The sequence below is a fragment of the Lactuca sativa genome, chromosome 4 (assembly GCF_002870075.4).
Source record: "Lactuca sativa cultivar Salinas chromosome 4, Lsat_Salinas_v11, whole genome shotgun sequence".
In the NCBI taxonomy this organism is placed as follows: Eukaryota; Viridiplantae; Streptophyta; class Magnoliopsida; order Asterales; family Asteraceae; genus Lactuca; species Lactuca sativa.
In genome coordinates this window covers 74,059,301-74,081,314 of record NC_056626.2, presented here as the reverse complement: position 1 = coordinate 74,081,314, position 22,014 = coordinate 74,059,301, and the positions used below count along the sequence as shown (strand labels likewise).

General features: G+C 35.4%; 2 protein-coding genes, 1 long non-coding RNA gene and 1 pseudogene across 4 annotated transcripts; 1 reads left to right on the top strand and 3 right to left on the bottom strand.

Annotated features, from left to right (window-relative positions):
• Positions 1–4,803: 4,803 nt before the first annotated feature.
• Positions 4,804–5,460, bottom strand: LOC111886768 (uncharacterized). Its single transcript, XM_023883011.2, has one exon. It carries the CDS (start codon positions 5,458–5,460, stop codon positions 4,804–4,806), a length of 657 nt encoding a protein of 218 aa, XP_023738779.2.
• Positions 5,461–8,143: 2,683 nt separating this feature from the next.
• LOC111886769 (GDSL esterase/lipase At1g29670-like) lies at positions 8,144–17,485 on the top strand (annotated as a pseudogene).
• LOC111897826 (uncharacterized) lies at positions 10,627–13,763 on the bottom strand. Of its 2 annotated transcripts, XR_008231583.1 has the most exons (6): positions 12,699–13,763; positions 12,478–12,604; positions 12,038–12,392; positions 11,846–11,950; positions 10,973–11,524; positions 10,627–10,876 (listed from the first exon to the last, which is right to left on the bottom strand). XR_008231583.1 is itself a non-coding variant. In XM_052770314.1 (5 exons), exons 2-4 carry the CDS (start codon positions 12,176–12,178, stop codon positions 11,183–11,185), a joined length of 588 nt encoding a protein of 195 aa, XP_052626274.1. In that variant the 5' UTR covers positions 12,179–12,392; positions 12,478–13,763; the 3' UTR covers positions 10,627–10,876; positions 10,973–11,182. The 2 variants fall into 2 exon arrangements, 1 of the variants encoding a protein (XP_052626274.1); XM_052770314.1 differs by having other exon boundaries at positions 12,478–13,763.
• LOC111886826 (uncharacterized) lies at positions 13,966–15,290 on the bottom strand. Its single transcript, XR_008231584.1, has 3 exons — positions 14,537–15,290; positions 14,131–14,458; positions 13,966–14,067 (listed from the first exon to the last, which is right to left on the bottom strand). It is a non-coding gene; the product is annotated as an uncharacterized LOC111886826 (long non-coding RNA).
• Positions 17,486–22,014: the final 4,529 nt, after the last annotated feature.

Sequence of the window (22,014 nt, the reverse complement as noted above, 5' to 3'; positions counted from 1 at the left end):
GGAGTTCTTAATATAATTAAAAGTGTTAATGCTAACATCACGCACCAAAAGTATAACTGATCGGCTTTTAGTTTTGAAGACAATTCCATTGTACACCTTCCAAATAATCCATAAAGTAGAGTAAACAGGGGACAATCAATTTAAGAACATGCTTGTCACATGTATGCGAATTAACCTTATCCATAGACTTGTGCAAGAAAAATGCTCATCAATGAAGATACCCGACCACTCCAGCAACCACTTCCAAAGAGACGCATCAAAGGAATATGAGAAAAAGTATGATCGATACTTTCCTCGCGGGAAGGACAAAAGGCACAAAGACTTGAAGAAATGCTAATACCACACTTTTTTTTATTAGAGAAGGTAGGAATTCGATTTTTAAACAATCTCCAAATAAAACAATTGTTCTTGAGTGGAATCCAATCTACCCACCTCATCAAAGTTGTCATTTGATTCACTGAACCTATCAATTAGTTGCCTCAATGCCTTAATAGGAAAAATGTAATTGGAATCCCATGTCCACTGTTGTTCATCTATTAAAATGAACAATACTCAACAAAATCAACCATAGCCGAGAATTGCATGGATTCCCTACCTCATCCGTCGTAGCAAGTAGCTAGAAAGGAGAGAAACCAATTACAAATTAGTAATAAACAAACTAATCCGAGTTCCAAATGGAAAAACCTTTATTTATAACTACTTTACTATATCGAATCAACTATTATTTTTATTTTCTTATTTCTATCAAAAACAATATAATTTATTTTATTAAATATGATAGTTTTCGTCATTTAATATAGATATAGAAAGATAAATAAGAAGAAAAATTAAAAGGATATTTTATTTCTCTTTCAAATACCACACCACTCACAAAGTAGTCTTCATGATCGCTTCCACTGTTGATTTTTCTGAAACTAACGTTTGTAAAAAATCTAACCAAACTCAAAATGTCCATAACTACACTCAAAGAAGAAAAACAACATACATCAATCTAGGAATAACATCCCAGATTTTAGTCACCGATTCACATTCCGTAAAATAAACGATCTAGTTTTTCTTCATAATTCAAGCAAATTGAATACAAAGTCGAAGGAACTGTTGGAGATCAGGCAATTGAACAGTAAACAAATATTAACAATACAGGGGCAAATTTGGAATAAAATGAAATTTCGACTGATAATGACTTGCTGAACTACAACTAATAAATAGTGCTAATTAACATAAAAAGATAAAAATAGCAACGTTCCTATTCTAACGTTCCAGTCACCCACGTGCTTTTACCTTCCTAAATACTTGGTCAACCATTGACTAACATTTCTCCCCATCAATGTTGACTTTCTTGAGCTTCAGGTCTTCCACACCAATGAGTGCTTTCATCTCAACAAATTTTACTCGAGGCATTGCCTTGGTCAACACATCAGCCTTTTGTTGATCACCACTTACATGCTCCACATGGATCTGCTCTCTTTCAACACACATCTGGATGAAGTGATACTTAGTATCTATATGCTTACTCCTCCCATGGAAGACTGGGTTTTTTATGAGGGAAATGGTGGATTGATTATCGATGAACAACTTCACCTTTTGAGCTTTCTTTCCAACCAGGTCACTGAACAAGTTTCTTAACCAAAGTCCTTGACAAGCAGCTGTGGTTGCAGCCATATACTCTGCCTCACACGAATTTAAGGCCACAGTTTTCTGTTTTTGTGAGGTCCATGTGATCAGATTCCTTGAGTAATAGTAGGCCACTACTGTGGTTCCTCTTCCATCCTCACGATCATTGCTATAGTTGTTGTCACTATAGCCAATGATCTTTCCATCACCGCCCTTTCGATACATCAGCCCATGTTCAGTTGTACCTTTCACATATCTGAGGATGTGTTTTATAGCTGCATAGTGGCTTTGCTTGGGATCTTGCATATACCTGCTCATAACCCCAATGCTGTAGCTTATGTCAGGTCTTGTGTGAACCAAGTACCTTAAGCTCCCAACTAGTCTCCTGTAATTTGTTGCATTTACAGGTTCTTCCTTTTCATCTTTGGTCAATTAAAGTTTGGGCTCCATCGGGTACTGTGAGCTGTTGCATTCTTCCTTACCTGCCACCTTCAATATTTTTTTGCATAACCCTTTTGTGAGAGCATTATTCCTTCTTTACTCTGAGTCACTTTTATTCCCAGGTAATAAGATAGCAATCCTATATCACTCATATCAAACATCTGTTTCATCTTTCTCTTGAACTCCAGAATTACCTTCTCACTTGAGTCAGTGACTATAAGGTCATCCACATAGATACCAACTATGAGAGTCAGGTTGGGTTTGTGTACCTTATAGACAACTTGTTCTTGAGCACATCTGGTAAATCCAAGCTTTTTGAGTGATTGATCCAGCTTCATGTTCCAAGCTCTCAGTACCTGTCGCAAACCGTAGAATGCCTTGTGGAGTCGATATACGATATTTTGTTTCCCTTTGACCGAAAATCCAGTTGGCTGAGATACGTATACTTCTTCCTTTAGGTCTCCGTGTAAGAATGCAAACTTGACATCCAGGTGGTGCACAAGCCATTTCTCTTTCGTTGCTAACGCCAGAATCAACCTTATAGTCTCCAAGTGGGCCACTGGTGCGAAAACTTCTTCGAAGTCAATCCCTTTTTCTTGGACGTAACCTTTAGCGACCAGTCGTGCCTTGTGTTTGACTATGCTACCAACAACGTCCTTCTTTGATTTGAACACCCATTTTAACCCTATTGCCTTATGATTTGGGGGAAATTTGGTTAAAGTCCAAGTGTTATTTCTTTCAATTAATTGCAATTCCGACTCCATGGCTTGCTTCCAATTCCTTTCAGCTGATGCCTCTTCATACGATGTGGGTTCATCATCAACCAACAATAGTTATTGATTTTCTTCATATAGTTCTTGGATCTTAGCTTCGTCTAACCTTCTTGTGTTCTCATAGACATCATTCAGGGATCGAAATCCCCTTACTGGAGTGTCATCGAAGGAAGCCACTGATTGATCTCCATCTTGGTTTCTCGAGGATTGAGTTGGAGGAGTTAATCGAGAACTAACTCCAGATGTTTGTGATCATGATGGGTTTTCAGGTTGCGAGTTATCTGGTGTATAGTCACCGTGAGAGTTTTTTAACGGCATCAAGGGTTCCTTACTTACTTCATTTGTTGGCTCTTGGTTTTGGGCTGTTTGGGTTGTCATGTTGACCACATAATTGGTCCAGTAGGGTGTGGTAAAAGGCTCCCCCGTAAGTTCTTCATTCCAGAACCACTTCCTTGCCTCGTCGAATACCACATCCCTTGAGACTACAATATGCCGATTAGTGGGGTTGTACATACGATGCCCCTTCGTCCCTTCCTCCGTTCCAAGATACACCATGGCTATGCTTCTATCACTCAATTTGTTCAGTCCTCGTAGCTTTTTCATATATCCTACACATCCGAAATCTTCAAATGTGCAATTAGGGGCTTTGATTTCTTCCAGGCTTCATATGGTGTTACATCCTTGAGCGCTTTTGTGCTCGTTCTATTCAGCAAATACACAGAATGCCTCACCGCTTCACCCCATAATTGATCTGGTACATTCATCGCCTTGAGTAGCGCTCTTGTCATCTCTAGGACTGTCCTATTACACCGTTCCACCACCCCATTTTGCTGTGGGGTGTGCGGTGTTGTCAATTGACGCCTGATACCTGTCTGCTCACAGAAAGCCTGGAATTGGTTTGAGTTGAATTCACCTCCACAGTCAGTTCTCAACATTTTGACTTTATGGCAACTTTCCTTCTCAACCTGTAATTTGAACTTCTGAACATACCAAACGCATCATCTTTGGTCTTGATCAGGTACACCCACATGTAACGTGAGTAGTCATCCACGATTAAGAGGATGTATTGATTCCCCCCTTTGGTCGCTGGTGTAATGGGTTCGCATAAATCCGCATGTAGCAACTGAAGTGGGTCCTTAGCTCTCCACTGGGCCTCTTATGGAAAACTTTGTCTTGATTTCTTCGATATCATACATCCCTCACATACTTGGGATGGGTGAGCAACCCGATTCATACATGTCATCATTTCTTTACGTGTCATCTCTTCTAGTGTTCTGAAGTTCGTGTGACCCATACGTGCATGCCACCGCCATGAGTCATCATCTATTCTCATGCTTAAACACACGGGTCTTCCAGGCGTGAGCTTTATCTTATAAAGCTTGTTTTTTTACCTTTGTAATTTCATAATCAGGCTCCCTTCTTCATCATACATGCGTAAGAATTCCCTCTTCATACCTATATCATAGCTTTCTTCTGTCATTTGACCCAAGCTTATGATGTTGCTGTGAAGGGCTAGTATGTAATACACCTCTGGAATGATGAATTGATCACCATTCTTACAGTCAAACAGCAACGTGCCCTTTCCTTTTATTGGGGCCCTGGACCCATCTCCAAACCGTACTTGTCTCGTTACATTTCCATCTAGCTATGCAAATAAGGATTTGGAGCCAATCATGTGATTACTAGCTCCATTGTCTAGATATCATACGTTCTCATCTTCACTTTCTTTCAACTGACTTGGATACACTCGTTCTTCATTCAGGAGCACCATGCTTGATGATTCTTCTCCACATACAGTTAATAGGAGGGCAGGGCCTTCTTCATCTACAGCTAGGTTCACCTCCTGGTCCTGCTGCTTCTTTGCCTTGCATTCAGATGTAAAGTGACCAAGTTCTTGGCATTCATAGCATCTGATGTTGCTCTTGTCTCGTGGCTTTTTGTTTGTGTTTTTCGTATCCTGTCGTGAGTCACCACCTCAATGCCCACCTCTGCCACGAGACGAGCCTCGCCCTCGTGTGCTGCCTCTTCCGCCCCTTCCTTGACCACTTGTTGAATTTTGCTTGCTTGGACTCCGGTGGATTGACGAGCCTTCTGCCTTGGCAAGCAGCAGGGCATTATCTCCCTGTGTGCTTGCCTTCCAGAGCTGGAGCCTGTCCTCATAAGCCTTCAAATGCACAATTGCTTCTTCAAATGGCATCGATTCCATATCACAACTTTGTTCAATTGATGCCACCAGGTTTATAAACCTCTTCGGAACTGTGTCGAATAGCTTTCTCACCAATTCTTCATCTGCGAATATTTCCCCTGCACTCCCAAACTTTGAAATCATGGCTGATATATTTCCTGCATAATCATCTATGGTTTCAGACTCCTTCATTTCAAGTGCTTCAAACTCATTCTTGAGTACTCTTAGTCTTGCCTTTTGGACCCTCTTTGCACCCACATACCGTAACTTTAGAGAGTCCCAAACTTCCTTGGTTGTATTCTTCTTGGCAGCCTGTGCAAGAATCTCCTTTGGTATAGATTGAAAGATGAAAGCTCGAGCCTGCTTGCTCTTTTTCTCATCCACAATCACTCCAGTTGGTGGCTTAATGGCATCGCATAACCCATGGGCATCCATGATTGCTTCCATCTTTATTGATCAGGTATTGTAGTTTAGTGAGGTTAACATTGGGCATTGTAGGGTGAAGGGGCTGTCCTTGGACTGATTGGATGATGATGGGTTGTCATCTTGTTGAATCGAGGGTACTTGGGCATACAATTGATAAGGATTTGTAAAGCTCTGATACCAAGTGTTGAGATCAGGCAATAGAACAGTAAACAAATATTAACAATACAGTGGCAAAATTGGAATAAAGGCAGCCGAATGATTTTCTTTATTGAATGAAGACTACTAGCAGCCTAATGATTAAGGTGCTATACAATGAAATTTCGACTCATAATGACTTGCTGAACTACAACTAATAAATAGTGCTAATTAACAGAAAAAGAGAAAAAAATAGCAACGTTCCTATTCTAACGTTCCAGTCACCCACGTGCTTTTACCTTCCTGAATACTTGGTCAACCATTGACTAACAGGAACATCCACTTGATGGTGACACAAATTAGTTCTCGTTAGAAGATGATTTAATAGAGCTCTTCAAACTAGAATATTTACCTTTCTAAGCACCTACATACTCCACCTTATAATAGGATTTGACTTCTCCAATAGATAAACATCAATATACTTTCTAGCAATATCAAGTCCTAATTAAATTGTCTCTGTCTTTAGATAACATGAAATTTTATAACACTTTCGAACCCATGAAGTTGCTTAAGCTCGATTCAGCGTAATCTTCTTATGCCAATTAAAGTTCCAATCATTATTCAATCTTTTTTTTACCTAACAGTTTGCCCATTCACCAAATAGTACAACCTACTAAACCAATTCTTCAAAGGAATGTTTCCAATCAAAAACTTTCTTCAGATAATCTTATTATTCTAGCCCAAACTTCGAAGCCTCAGACTCGACTTTCACGAAATTGAATCCCCCTATCATCCTTAACAAATCTCCATCTTTATTTCTAGAGGAAAGAATAATTAAAAGCTTCCAAACTTTCAATAACAATATGACTATTATCCTTTGAAGCTAGCATAATGTCCTACTTGATCTAATGGATTTTTCGAGAACTCCCCCCACCACAAAATAGAAGCTTTGCTCTAAGAACCTTCAAATAGTTTTTAACATAGATTAAAAACAAACAAAATAGACATAAAACAAATTCTACTGACTCTAGCACTGACGAAATAAGCTTTGAAAAACCTCCAATGGAACGTATATTGACATTTCATTGGGAGAGCCTCTTGTCAAATCTATTTGTCACCCTCTGCCAAATTTAAATTCGAGATATGCTGGAGACCAGAATCCTAAAATAATAATAAAAAAAAGAAATAAAAAAAAAAACTTTTCTGGTTTACAACCCAATAAATTGACGGGAAAATAACATAAATGCCCTATGAACTTTCTATGGTTGTTCCATATAAGTGATAAACTATTTTTGTGGCTTTTTGAAGGAACTAACTCACGGGCAACCTGAATATTTAGCCCCTAAGACTTATTTTTACCGGTTCGCTTGCAACATCAGCCAAGTCAAGAATCAAATTTGAACCTTCATTTTTGTTGGTTGAAAGTCAACACATGCTTAGATTCAACTGTACACCTTCAAATCCCTTTTGAACCTGCGAAATGAAACACAACTTCGAAACTCATATCAATCCTTCAAGCAAATTTGGAAACCAAAATCCATTCGGTTATATTTCAGTCAATTTGTAAATGTAAGTCGGGTTAGTAAATTTGTAGATGAAATGTTCTCCATGTAAAAATCACAGACAAAGCTACTCTACACTGGTCATCTTCAACACCCCCCGACTCAGATTCTCTTCTTCATGTCTCCAAACTTCCACCCGTTGTACATCTCTATCGAAGCATCTGTAACCGCAAATTAAAGATATGTACACAACATCTCTAACCTTAGTGCACGCCACCACCTACAGTTCCACGAAGACAAAGACGATCTTACTAACTAGAGAAAGACGAAGACGTGTACACTTACAGATAGACCCACCATTCACGTCTTCTATAAATCTTGTTTCCAAGAAAAAATCTATAAAGATTAAGTAAATTGTTTGTATTGTATTCTTTCTTAAGAGCACTCTTTGAATTTGAGCCAATTATTTTCAAAATTGGTAAAATTGTTTAGTTTCTATTGTGCTAATAAGTAGATTTATATGTTCTTGAAGCTTTAAACCTTTAATCGTCATAGATACATGCTACATTGCAAGTGAAAAACTGAAAGAGCTAAGTTACAGCGAAGAACTCCAATTAGAGAGAGAAAGAGGAAGATGGAGACGTTGGGGAAAAGAGAGTGCTTTTCGGTTAAGTTCACCGATTGTGTTTAGCTTCATCTTAAATGGCAACATAAGTATGATTTTTGGTAGAGTTCCGCCTTTCTCCTCTATCTTCTCCACCACATTCACTACTATTTTCCGGTACTTGTTCGCCAACCATCTGTAAAACGACGAAACACCCATTTCTTCTTGCTTCAAGCAACTTCGATCTCCTTTCTCTGTTAATGTACCAAAATTGGAATTGATGGGCTGCAACTACTGGTAAAGTTCTTGAGTTCCCTATAACCCATGAAGCATTTACTTCATCGCCTTTGTTTAAACAAAGAATCAGAAGAAACCCAAAATCCAAATCAAAGCACATGACTTCATCCTCATCGTTTCCACGTAAATCAAAACATCCAAAATCTAGAAATACAAAATCTACATAATGATTCTGGTGTGTGTGTGTGTGAGAGAAAGAGAGAAGGGGAAAGAGAAGGCATATCAATAATGTTTGTAGAGGAGGAATCAATTTGAGATTGGTAAAGAAGACTAAAGGAACACCAACCAATGGAGGAAATATGGACACGTCCGCAAAAAAAAATGAGGTGGCAAATATATTACCGGCTTACCCCTTCTAATCTTCCAAAAGGACCTAACTGAACCGGCAAAAACGACCTTGTTCCTTCATAAAGACATTAAGAAAGTCAAATGACTAAAAGTAGGGGTGTTCGTTTGGATGGATCGGTTCGATCCGATCCAATTAAATAAATCCAAATTGATTTCGGTTTTCAAAATATGGATCTGAATAATCCAAACTAAATTCAAATACGATCCGATCCGATCCAATTACAATTCGGTAGGATCGGTTTTTATAATTCGGTTTTCAAAAACTAAAACATTTTAAATGACATAATTTTAATATTATCCAATTTTTATAAAAGAAACAAAAAAAAATATTTAGGTATGATTTAAAATTTATAAACTACTAAGAATGTATATTATAGTTTAATATTCAATAGCTAAAGAACTTTTAAGAGAAAATGCATATTAATGTTTTTTATTAGATGAAACTTTTTAAACTTATTTGAAAAAATAAATTATAAAATTAATAAATAGTTATAGTTATATTAAAAATAAATAAATAATGCATTGTTATTCGGTTTTTTTGGATTATTCGGTTCATATTTTATAAACCAAAACCAATCCGAAATTCAAACTAGTAATTCGGTTTTGTTGAAAACCAATCCAAAAATCCGAACCAAATAGTCCAATCCAATTTGTCCAATTGGACAATTCGGTTTTATCCAAATAATGAACAGTCGTAACTAAAAGGGTTAACCGTAGAAAGTTCGTAGGCTATATATGTCATTTTCCCTAAATTGACATACACTTTTAATTCATAAACTTAACACCAACTCAAAATAATAGATTTTTATATTCAGACACAAGCGAAAAGTAAAATAAAAACAGTTGAGAACCTTTGCAATGTTGGAAATATTCTCATACGATTATTCCCTCACAAAAAATAGCAACATGTGCGTAGAAAAGATAACACTAAGATCAACCGCATTCTCACTAGTGTTGACTCGAAAGTACCATCTTTTTTCTTTTTTCTCACTGACAAATCAACCGATTTATTAATAGTTAGTTGGACATTCAAGATTTGCATACCTAAAAGTGAGACTCTTCTTGACTAACGATTGTAACTCTTCATAAATAACGGACACACTTTCCTGGCATTTAACTAAAACAACCAACTGAAAAACAACTACTAAAGAATCCTAAGTCTAGTTTACTTTCACCATGCTTTTGTTTTTTGTATATAACCTTACTCTTTGGTAACTTTAATAATCATAAAAATATGTTTTCTGCTTTCTTGCCAAATAAAAATCCATTTTGATATTTTCCAAAAGTTATTTTTTTTTATTTGAATATATGTGAATTAATTAGCAATGTTTACTTTTTTGAATTAGATCGGTCATTTCAAGATTTGTCCAGGACCTCCAGGTAAAAAATAATAATAATATTAATATAGTCGAATCTTATATTTGATTTAGGTCAATACCTGGGTTTTGTTAACTATATCCCACCTTACGCTACCGTAACTGACCAAGTAATCAGACCAAGTAATCAGCACTGGCGTAAACTATGGTAGTGGCGCTGCTGGTATTCGAGAGGAATCTGGAAATATTGCGGTAATCTAAATTTCCTACCTATTTATTCCTACATTTTTACTTGTAATCTATTATAAATCCCTCTCCAATGATCATATTTTCCCAATGAAGTTTACAATAACTAGAAGATACAAGAATATAGTCTCACTACTAGAAACATGAGTTTTAGAGACGTAAGTATCCGTCGCTATTCCGTCGCTAAATGTTGTTTGCGATGGATCAGCGACAGACTCACTCCATAGGTAATTTATAAGTGGCTAATTTCTCAGCGAGGGTTTTAGTGATGAAGAGGTTTTTCCTTGCGACAAATGTAGCGACAGAATATCCGTCGCTAAATGTCACTCAACACATTTACTCAGGGCATTAGCGACAAAATTGATAAAGTCATTCTGTCGCTTTTCTGTCGCAAAATTTCAGTGATCAATTTTTTCCGTAGCAAATCCCTTGCAAAATTCATATATTGATTTCTTTTTTTTTTCGTCACTAATCTGTCGTAAACTTTAGACATGGTTTTTTTCCATAGCTAATCCCTTGCAAAATTTATACATTAATTTTTTTTTGTTCCGTCGCTGATCCGTCACAAACTTTAGACATGATATTTTTCCGTAGCTAATCCCTCGCAAAATTGATGCATTAAAATACTTTTTTTATTCTCACCAATCCGACGCGAACTTGTAATATCAGTTTTTTTTATTATGATTCTAAAAGAAAAAAATACTACAATCATCAAATTTTTATATTAAAAAACATCAAATAACAATGCAACCAAACATTACAATACCAAAACTATCAAAGTTTACCAAAGTATCATTCAAAAAACATCCAAAACCAAAACTATCCATATAACATCAAACTCCCAACGGTTTAACTTCAAAATAACATTTTAGCACCAAGAAATCCAAAGTATGCATCGGGAAATGAGTTTTCACAAAACATAATTTCAAAATAACATTTTAGATGCTCTCTTCATTTCATGTCCATCCAATCATCTTCGGTTCACATTCCTATAAAATATTATTCAAAACAATCAAAAGTATCAAATACAAAAGGTTAACAAGTCATGCAAAAACATCAAATACTAATGGTTAACATCATATTACCTCTAATTTTCAATTTCTCATCATATTTTGTAAGGCTGCATACATCTTCTCCATTGCTTCATATTTTGCATCAATTTGTTGTTGTTTGACATCTATTGATGCAGCTTTCGCATCCATTTCCTCACGCATTTGTTGATGTTTAGCTTCCATTTCTGCAGCTTTAGCATCCATTTCCCCACGCATCTCATTTCGTACACGTTCATAGACAAGCTAAAGTACAATGCCATGATAGGAAACTTTGTAAGTATAATGCCATGATAGGAAACTTTGTAAGTACAATACCATGATAGGAAACTTTGTAAGTACAATGCCATGATAGGAAACATTGTAAGTACAATGATATGATAGGAAATTTTTATAAAGTACCTCTTGGGATGTTATTGTACTAGATGTTCCTTCTAAAAAGCTCGCTGGATCAGACACAGATCCGAATCCATATATTCTTCCTTTCTTGACTCCTCCGGAAACATCACACCATGTTTCATTATCCAAGAGGGGGTGGCAACTAGTATCATCACCAAACTTAGCCACCATAGCACGTTCATAAGCCTCCTATTATAGCAAAAAAAACATGAAACAACAAAAACATGAAATAAGGAATAGAATGGTTCATTCCATTCCATTAAATTCATAATTAAGGAATGGAATGAACCACTTCATAAGCCTCCTATTAATTAATACTCAAACCTTTTATAAAGTTGATTACTACTTACAAAATACTTAATTACAACTAGGCAGAGGATAAAACATTTAGAGATAATAATTTGTTTCTTTTCTTTTGTAAGTTGATTACTACTCACGAAAGATTTGTTTTCTGTCAATTTGTTGCTTTATAGTAGGAAGTTTTGTTTCCTAAAAAAGAATTGAAAATACCTTAACTTTAGCTGCCTTTGGTGTAATGTACTCCTGAGTAGACCGTTTAGTGTGCAACCTTGCATAAAGTTCAACTCCTGTAGGAGGGCGTTTAAGTGTTGCTTGCTACAAAATCCATTAGTAATACATTAAAAAACAAAACAAAAACTCAATAGTCTAAGTGGAAACTAAGGTGAGATGCAAACATCTTACCATTCTTTTCTTATGTTGACGAATAGATATAGATCCCCCTGTATGTTTGGAAACAGAGCCATCTTCTAATTTATTTCTGTTATTTTTCCCTGATTGTGATAAACGTTTCCATTTGGATGTGGTCCACACTTCATTAATCATTTTTTCCCAATACTCCTTTTTTTATCCAATTTGGGTGATAGTCCTTTAGCAAAGTTAAATCACCTTCTAGTGAGGCATTCACATTTGCAGCTTTGGCAAGTTTTAAAGATTCTTCATGTGCTCTTCGCATTATGTCAGGAAATCGTTTCTTCATACAGTCTTCCCATACCTTGCGAGCAAGAACATCAGTCGCTTCGGGCCAGACATACAAACCCTACATGTAGATCATGCATACAGTTATCTTTTCCATTTTACACCAAGTTTTACTTTGATAAATCATAAAAATAATAAGTACAAACCTTGAAGTGTTCCCACATTGCATCACAATGTTCTTTGTCAACCTTCTTCCATGAGGTCCATGGGCCGTCAAACATCGTCTTCAGTATACATGCGATGGCTCTAATCACTGAAATCTGATCCGTAAATCTTGCAAAAAATAAATAATTAAAAAATTAGCATTAGTATTATCATTAACAAGTAAATTCATTTTCATAAACAATTGTAAAATTAACATTAGTACTCCTTTTCAGAATCGACTTCAATGAACTTCCTTTTTGATGGGTTACTTGGAACTTGTTCCAAGATGTTTGATCCTCTAACTGAAGAAGAAGAAGGTTGACTTTCTGCATTATTGTGTGATTGAGATGCATTTCTATCTCCAGCATCATGACCACCAATGTGACTACCACTACGACCACCACCACGGGCTCCTCGTGGCGCCATTAGTCAAAAACTAACCCTTAAAATCAAGAATTAATAAACTATTGGTTAGAACAAGTATGTATTATAATAGAAAATTTTAGAAGTAAGAGAAGGTAACATGCTATAATACACAAATAAATGAAAGTGCAATGTATATAGAAAAAGAAAACGATCATTTTAGCTAAAAAGTTATTGATAAGGTCCATTAGACAATATATAGTTCCAAATACATTGTTTCATTCCACATTTTTAGTAATTACTCATCATCAGAATTATCATCACATATGTTTTCTTCATCTTCAATATCATCTTGGGATGAATCATCCAAGTTATCATCAACTTCTTCATCCTCTTCTCTCTCAATGTCATTGTCATTAACTTCTTCTATTTCTCCTTCAATTACATGAGAAAGGGGTCCTGCCACCTCATTTGCACCACTACTTGTAGAAGGTAAAATTGCTTCACTTTCTTGAAAGAATTGGTCCTCTTCATACTCATCATCATCTTCTTCAATAACACATTGGCGTAGATCATATACACCCCTTGGTTTCGTCTTGACGACAGCCCACCAATCTTTCAAATCCTTCATTGCGGGATATAGTGCATAATACACTTGTTCTGCTTGTGACGCTAGGATAAACGGATCTTCATTTCTTAGCCTTGATTTGTATTTAATATCAACCAAATTATGCTTTCGATCCACACGTACCCCTTCAGTAGGGTTAAACCATATACACTTGAACAATACTACGATGCAACGCCCTATGCCTTGATATTCTACTTCTAAGACCTCATCCAACAACCCATAATAGTCACACTCAGTCTCATTGTAACAAGTCCCTCTTACACATACACCACTATTGTGTGTGACCTGTCCATCACCATATTTTTCAGTATGAGACTTGTAACCATCGACAAAGTATCCTTTATAGGACCTAACATGTCGTAATGGTCCTCGTGCAAGGCATTTCAGATGTTGACTGATATCATTTGATTGTTGAAAAACCTACATTGATAAATTCATTTGTTAACTAATTCACGGGGGAAGACACTTTGGTAACACAAAATTTTCTAGTATCATACTCACATGATCTTTAAACCACATAGCAAAATATTGATCCCTAAACCTTTCAAATGCTCCATCATCCATATCAGGTTGGCTTTGGATCACATAATTTTCAAACAACCTTAAAAAATAACAAACATTTTAGAGATTCACGATATCAAGGAAAATAGATAACTTGACATACCTTAAAAAAGGTAGAACCTCAACACAATTGATCAAGATGTAATTATGAGCAATACACATCTCATCATCTGTCAAAGGCCTCCGTTGTCCACTTTTTTCGAATAATCTTCGAGATGGAACTTTGAAAATGCTTAATCGAGAGTCGACCATGGTATAACTAGGAATGTCTGGGGCAAAATTACGCGACTCACGATTCAACCGGGTTTCAATTGTAGGCAAAAAGTATTGTGAGCAAAAAGTCGATATTTCTCCAATCATGTAAGCCTCAACAATGGACCCCTCAACCTTCGCATGGTTTTTTTATCTTTCTTTTCATTGATCCCAACTTCCTAAAAAGATGTTGGAAAAGACTTATTAGAAATTCCATAGGTTTTATGATAGAATATTTTGTATGGTAAAAAATATACCTTTCATAAAGATACATCCACCTATATTGAACCGGACCACCAAGCATAGCTTCTCGAGCTAAGTGGATAACAAGATGCTCCATTGAATCAAAGAATCCAGGTGGAAATATTTTTTCCAACTTGCAAATGGTTTCAACAATAGTAGTTTGCAAGCGTTGTAAGTCATCTACGCGTAACACCCTTGAACATATTACACGAAAGAATGTACACAACTCTGTAATTGCATCCCATGTTGAATTTGGCACCATACCTCTTAGAGAAATAGGCAACAATCTTTGAAGAAATACATGGCACTCGTGACTCTTGAATTTGTAAAAGCTATTATCATCTACATTAACGCACCCCCCCCCAAGTTTGAGGCGTATCCGTCCGGGAATTTAAGTTTAATCAACCATTGACATATTTTAGCTACTTGTTCTTTGCTCAAAGCAAACGATGCTCTCTTTTTCATATCCTTATTTCCCTTCTTCCATGTATGCCATTGCACTCGATTGCAATACATTTCTATATCTTTTCTTGCATTCATGTTGTCTTTGCTTTTCGGAGTGTCCATCACGGTGTTGAAAAGATTTTCAAAAACATTTGTCTCAATGTGCATGGGATCAAGGTTATGTCGTATTAACAACTTCCGCCAATATGGTAGCTCCCAAAAGATGCTCCTCTTAACCCAATTAAGAGTAATCCCGAAACCAGGCAATTTTGCATTCTTCGCTCTAAAAGGTTTGCCTTCATAAACAGTTGGAAAGTGTCGTACTTGCTCCCAAATCTGAAACTATCAAAAACATATCAAAAACATGGTAGATCCATCGTAATTCCGTAGCTATACGTTTAAATTTTGCTAGAGAACATATCCGTAGCAAAATCCATAGCTGAAACTCAAGTTTCTAGTAGTGTCTATACCATAAGGTCTATCGATATTCGTTGTCCTTGTATTCATAAGGAAGCTATGTAGAAAAATTCTAAAATTTTAAGGCAAACTACTTGGTGTTCCTTTTCTTTTTTTTCTTTTTTCTTTTTACAAAGACAAAATTACATATTTACTTGGTTTCATATATCGTATTTTAAAGATCATTCTATTAAACACATAAAAAAAATCAAAGCATATAGCCAAGGTTCTAAAAAGTTCGCTCCGCCATGGCGCGCTACGACTCCAAGGCTTGCACATGCCGCCAAGTTTTGCCAAAACGCCGCCTTAACACATATATGTGTATAAAAATGAATAATAGTTGAAAATACATATAAAAATATTAATTATATAGGAAATTGCCGCCTTAAGTCACGCCTTACAAGCATCATGACTGGCCAAGGCTCGGAAAAGCTTCAGGCTTGACATTGCCGCCAAGTCACGCCTTATGTTATTTACAACATTGCATATAGCCATATAATTTTGTTTCGTTTATTACTTCACTGCAGGGTGATCGGATCAGTTTGGATAGGCAATTACTTAATCACGTAACAACAATTTCTCGTATTTCTGCCTTGCAAAGAAACAAGACATTTACCAATGAATACCTTATGAAATGCATTTACTTAGCAGATATTGGAAGCAATGATTACGTCAGCAACTACTTCATACCTAGTATTTACAACACGAGTAATATATATATATATATATATATATATATATATATATATATATATATATATATATACTGTTGAGGAGTATGCAGTAGTCCTTGCGGAACAATACTATGAACAACTAACGGTATAAATACTATAATATTTGGTCTGATTTTTCATAATATAGGATTTCTTGGCCATTCTTATTGCCAATCTTATCTTCCTTGCAAGTATAATATGGTTCAAATGTTATCACACTTCTCATTTTAGTTTTGAAATATTTTGTGATCTTTAATACTTTACATATTATAATTACATAGTTTTAAGAATACTTTATCTATTATAATTAAGTGTTCAACCAAACCTTATATATATATATATATATATATATATATATATATATATATATATATATATATATATATATATATATTTAAATCATGTCACAGAAGTTGTACAATTTGGGAGCTAGGAAAGTTATTGTCTTTGGTCTGGGTCAGTTAGGTTGCATGCCAGGTGAGATAGCATTGCATGGAACTAATGGAAAACCATGCGTTGAGTGGATTAATGTTGCAGTAAAGCTATTTAATGACCAGCTTAAGCATCTTGTAGAGAAGCTGAACAAAGAGCATAATTGTGATGTAAAATTCACATTTATTAACATTACAAGCATGTCAGCACCACAAGAAGGTAATGCAAGAGTACAAAATCTTCATATAAATATGGTGTTTGATGTTGATTGCTACATCGTATTTTATAAGCATACTAGTTTATAACCCGTAAAACCACGGCTACAAAATTAATTAAACTTTAATAGTTAGAACACAAAATTATTAATCAATTATAATCGTTAATTTAAATAAATATGTGAAATTATATCACCCTATAATTTGTATTAATTTTATTTTAATTTTTATTGCATTGTTATTAATTTATTGTAATTAAAGTGAAATTTTTAAAATTTGAAATAAAGAATTAATAGGTTGACAAGTGGCATGCATTAATTAAGAGGTTTAAGGGGTAACACATGACAAAAAAAGAATAAAATGTGTATTAATTAGGAGGCCTACTATGATGACACGTGTCAAAAGGATATTAAAAGTATTCTTTTATTAGAATAGGGATTTATTACATAATATTGAATGTACTAACTTAATAAAATGTTTGGATATTGTAGATATACCTAATCCAAATGTTCCTTGTTGTCAAGTAACGAATGGACAATGTGTTCCAAATTCGATCCCATGTCCTGATCGAGATTTGTATATGTACTATGATTCTTTCCACCCCACAGAAGTTGCAAACACAATCATTGCAAAAAGGTCATACATTGCACTTTCAACCATGGATGCATCTCCATATGATATCAGTCATTTAGCTCGACTTTAATAATGTTTAATAGCACATGATGTATACGTGTTGTTTTATGATTCTCTTTATGTATGCAAATAAATGATACAAATATAAACAATACCATCTAATTATGTGATTATGTCTTGTTTTCAACATTTACATCCATAAAATCCGACCACATTAATGGACCAACCAACGTTGACCTTTCCCAAATAATAGTACGCCTGAAATATGGAAAATGTTATGATTTTGATAAAGGGTTATGGATTGTCGTTAGAGAATCATAGGTAAACAACTAATTGACGTTAAAAATGCATATTAAATTCAGATCTTGAGTAAATCAAATTAGGAAAATTATTGTTGATTGATACGAATTCCAAAATGAGGTTCCTTCCTTTCCCTTTATCTTTAATATCATGAATGTTTCCATCAATTTGATAGTTATTAGTTGTTACCTTTGATATTAAATGCAAGTTTCCTTTTATTTTTTATATATCCTAAATTTTATTTCGTTTATCACTATTATAATCGTGTCCCTCAACATTGGTTTTCTACAAATATCACTTGTGTGCCTTGTGTATTTTCTAGAAAGGTTTTCATGTCCGTTCATTTGTGTTTTGTTTTCTTTTTAATCATATATTCTTCATTCATGTTTGGTTGATTTTCCAACAAGTGGGACTAGAGCCATGTTTTGAAACCTACAAATGTTTCAATTAAATTCCTTGAAACCTACAAATGTTTTCTTTACAAGAAACCAAACTTTTAGCGACGACACAATTACCGACAACGCAAGCTTTTAGCGGCAGCAAATGTTAGAGTTGTTGCTAAAAGCCTGTGTCGCTGGTGAAGGTTTTTCACCCGAATCCGCGTTATCCCCTTCTGATAGACCTCGGTCGTTCTATCTAGTATCTAATTCAACGGTTGGGGCCTCTTTTTCGCACAAAACCAATACTTGTGACATTTTGTCGCCGCTAATAGTGGTCTAAAAGAGGACGTGGTACCCTTCCCTCCATATAGTCGCCGCTGTTAACGTGTGTCGCCGGTAAAGCCTACATAGTTGCCGCTAAAAGAGTCGTCGCTAAAGGCTATCGCAGATAAAAAGAAAAAAAACGGATGCATTTTGCTCTTTTGCTTCATGTGTTCCATCAAAACATTGCTGCTCCTTCTTGTCCCATTTTCTGCGATCGATTCCAGCGTTTCCAACAAGAAATCTCCCCACATTGTGAGAGTAGGGATCAAAGGTGTTTAGGGATTCAATTAAATGGGTTAACTCACGATTTCTAGCTCCATCTCGGGAAAAAAAGGTAACTTGAAGTTCTTATATCTCTTTGTCTATCTATGTTATCTTCGATTTCTAGCTCCATTTGATGATTAATTGCAAATTATTTTTCAATTTCAATGGTTTTTGTAGTTTTTTCTTTGGGTTTATGGGTGAGGGTATTTTCGGGTGAAGACCAATTTTTCCGGCGACATATCCATTGATTTCCACCATTACATGTTCTATTTACTCCAATTTATTGTGAAATTTGAGTTTAATTGTAAGCTATGTGTAGTTGCATCAATTATGTGAAATTTGCCATATGTATTTATATTTGATATTTGTATCAATCTATGTAAATTCGGTGTATATATATTAATGTATATGTGTTTGATTTATATGTTGTATATGAGTATTTGGTAGAAGTATGATGTTATTTTCTATATATATGAAATTATATGTATTTGTTATACGTAGGATGTTATAACAATATGTAAGTATGATGTTATAAGTATTTAGTTATAACAATATATAAGTATTTAATTATAATTTTATCATATAACTAAGTGTTTATATATACTTAATTGTTACTTACTTTTGGGAATTACAGAATCAGTTAGTCGAACTCTTAGAACAAACCCAAGGTGAAAGTGAGTTAACACTCGTTCAACAAAGAGCTACTTTTGAGAAAGTATTAGGAGAGCGACGTGGACATATCAGAGGCTTCAGCCGTAAACCTTCTGCTCTCCCGCCGCTTTCATAGCCATCGCAACCATCACCACAACCATCACAACCATCACAGGTAAAACAATCTACTTTGGTTTTTTGTGGTGATCCTTTGCTAAAATCTTTGGAAATTAGGTTTTTGTCCCAAGTGCAAGAAATAACAATGTACTTTGGTTTTTTGTCTTAGTTTAAAAACAACAATCTACTTTGTGTTGGGTCAAAAATATGGTTTATACTTTAGTTCTCTAGGAAAATGTATTTTTTGTGTGTTGGACCGTAAACAACTTGGTGTTTACGGCCGTATACATTTTTACGGTTGTGTTTACGGCCGTAAACCCATTTACGGCCCATGTTCTCCGGCCCATGCTCCCTTTATATATATATATATATATATATATATATATATATATATATATATATATATATATAGGTGTTAGGGGTGAGGAGTAGAGATTGATGAACAGTAGAGAGTGTACGGTAGAGAGAAGAACAAGTGTGTGTTGTGTGTGAATCTTGTAAGGGAACTTCATTCTAATCAGTTAAAACAAGATTCATATTATTCTTCTTCTCTTTCTCTTCTATTTGTTCTAACCATCCGTTTGATTGGGATTCCGCACCATCAAACAGATCTGATTGATACACAAGCAGATTAGGGACTTACAATTGGTATCAGAGCTTGGTTGTATCAGTCAATTGAGCTTCAAAGTCGAAAAATCGGTGTTTTTGGTCGAAACCTATGAGGGTATGGCGGAGTTTGCGGCTGGCGACTAGGGTTTCGGAGTTCACGGCCCGAGGTTCTCGGTCCGAGCTTGCGGCCTCGGAGTTTACGGTCAGCAGCAGTTTCCGGTTCGCACCAGGCCTTTGCATCGCGTCCTCGTCCTTGCTTCGGAAGGTACCGGGGTTCGAACTCGGGACCTCTGGCTCATCTATTCACACGCCTTACCAGTTGAATCAACCAGCAACTTGATACAAGTCTTTCAATTTTAATTCATAAACACTCCCCGTCGCACCACTTTCGCAATTTTTACACTTTTTACCCCAAAATTAAATTTCTTTTATTTTTAAATTCCTTTTCATCCAAAATAAAAAAATATGTATATAAATAAAAATAAGAATAATTTTAATTAAAAAAAATTAATAAATAAAATTATATTTTAATTTTTGACTTTTATTTTTTTAACTTTTGACCTTAAATTTTGACTTTCACTTTCAAGTTTGACATTTTACTTTAAACTTTGACTTTTTCGTTTAACTTTTAAATTTTCAAATTTAGCTTTTCAGTTTGACTTTTAAGTTCGACTTTTCAAGTTTGACTTTTGAGTTTAACTTTTTAAATTTGACTTTTAAGGTTGACTTTTGAGGTTTATAATCAAAGGGTTTGACTTTTAAGTTTGATTTTGGCTTCTATTTGTGCTTTTTAATGGCTTTTAAGGTCTACGAGGGAGTTGAAAACATGAAAGAGAGTTGTCAAGATATGTTCAGACAAAATTTCGACATTTTCGATTATATCCCTGGAGAAACCCTCGAAACTCAGTTGCAGCGATTTACTACACTTACTAGTGAGATGAATATAGTTGGGATCTTCTTGTCTAAATCTGAGATAAACAAAAAGCTATTGAATTCACTTCCAAAATCGTGGGATATGAACGTGGTTGTCATCAAGAAGACAAAAGATCTCAATCGTCTTAGTATTGCTGATGTAATTGAAGAGCTTGACGCTTTGAAGTGTGGAAAAACAATGAGTTCCATAAACCTTCTGGTCAATGAAGTTTCATGTTCTCAATCATGTGAGGTTTCATGTACACTATCTAGTGAAGATACGATTAAATTTCTTCGTGAATATAATGATTTGCTAAAAAAGGAAGTTGATGACCTAAAATACGAAGGATATCAACTCAAGAAATGATAGAAACCCCTGAATGCTGAATTAGAAGCGAAAACCAAAGACTTTAGGAAGCTTCAGGAAGAGTATAACAACAAGTGTGAAAATTATGACTATATTAAGAAACAACTTGCTGCTGTAACTGAAGAACTTGACACATTGAAAATTAAGTGTGGAAAAACAGATGTCAGTTTCAAAAATTATACTGCGTCAAGTCAGACAGTCGAGTCCTTATTTGAAACCCAATTAAAATTTAAAAATAATCAAAACAAGGGTCTAGGGTATGATAGTGCTCCTCCACCTTTCAATGATAACTACACATCCATCCTTATGACACATGAAGAAATTGCCAGGGAGGCACATCTTCAATATAGCAAACCAGTTGGATTCGTGTCAGGAGGTATTCAGATTGAAAATACTAATGTTTCTACTTCATGTGCAGGTAAAGTAGCAGAAGATGAGAACAAGGAGAACACTACTGAAAAAAAAACAAGGACTCCTTGAACTCTGAATCTATTGCTTCGAATTCTGTTACTCCTAACAAACCCGCCGTTGAGAAATACAGGCCTCCAATTCCAGTGAAATAGAGTGTCTGTTGCAATTGTGCTTGTGGGAACCATAAGAGACAAGGAAAAGATACGCCACCAGGGGCAGGAAGAAATATCTTCACAGTGACAAAAAATACTTGTTTTCACTGTG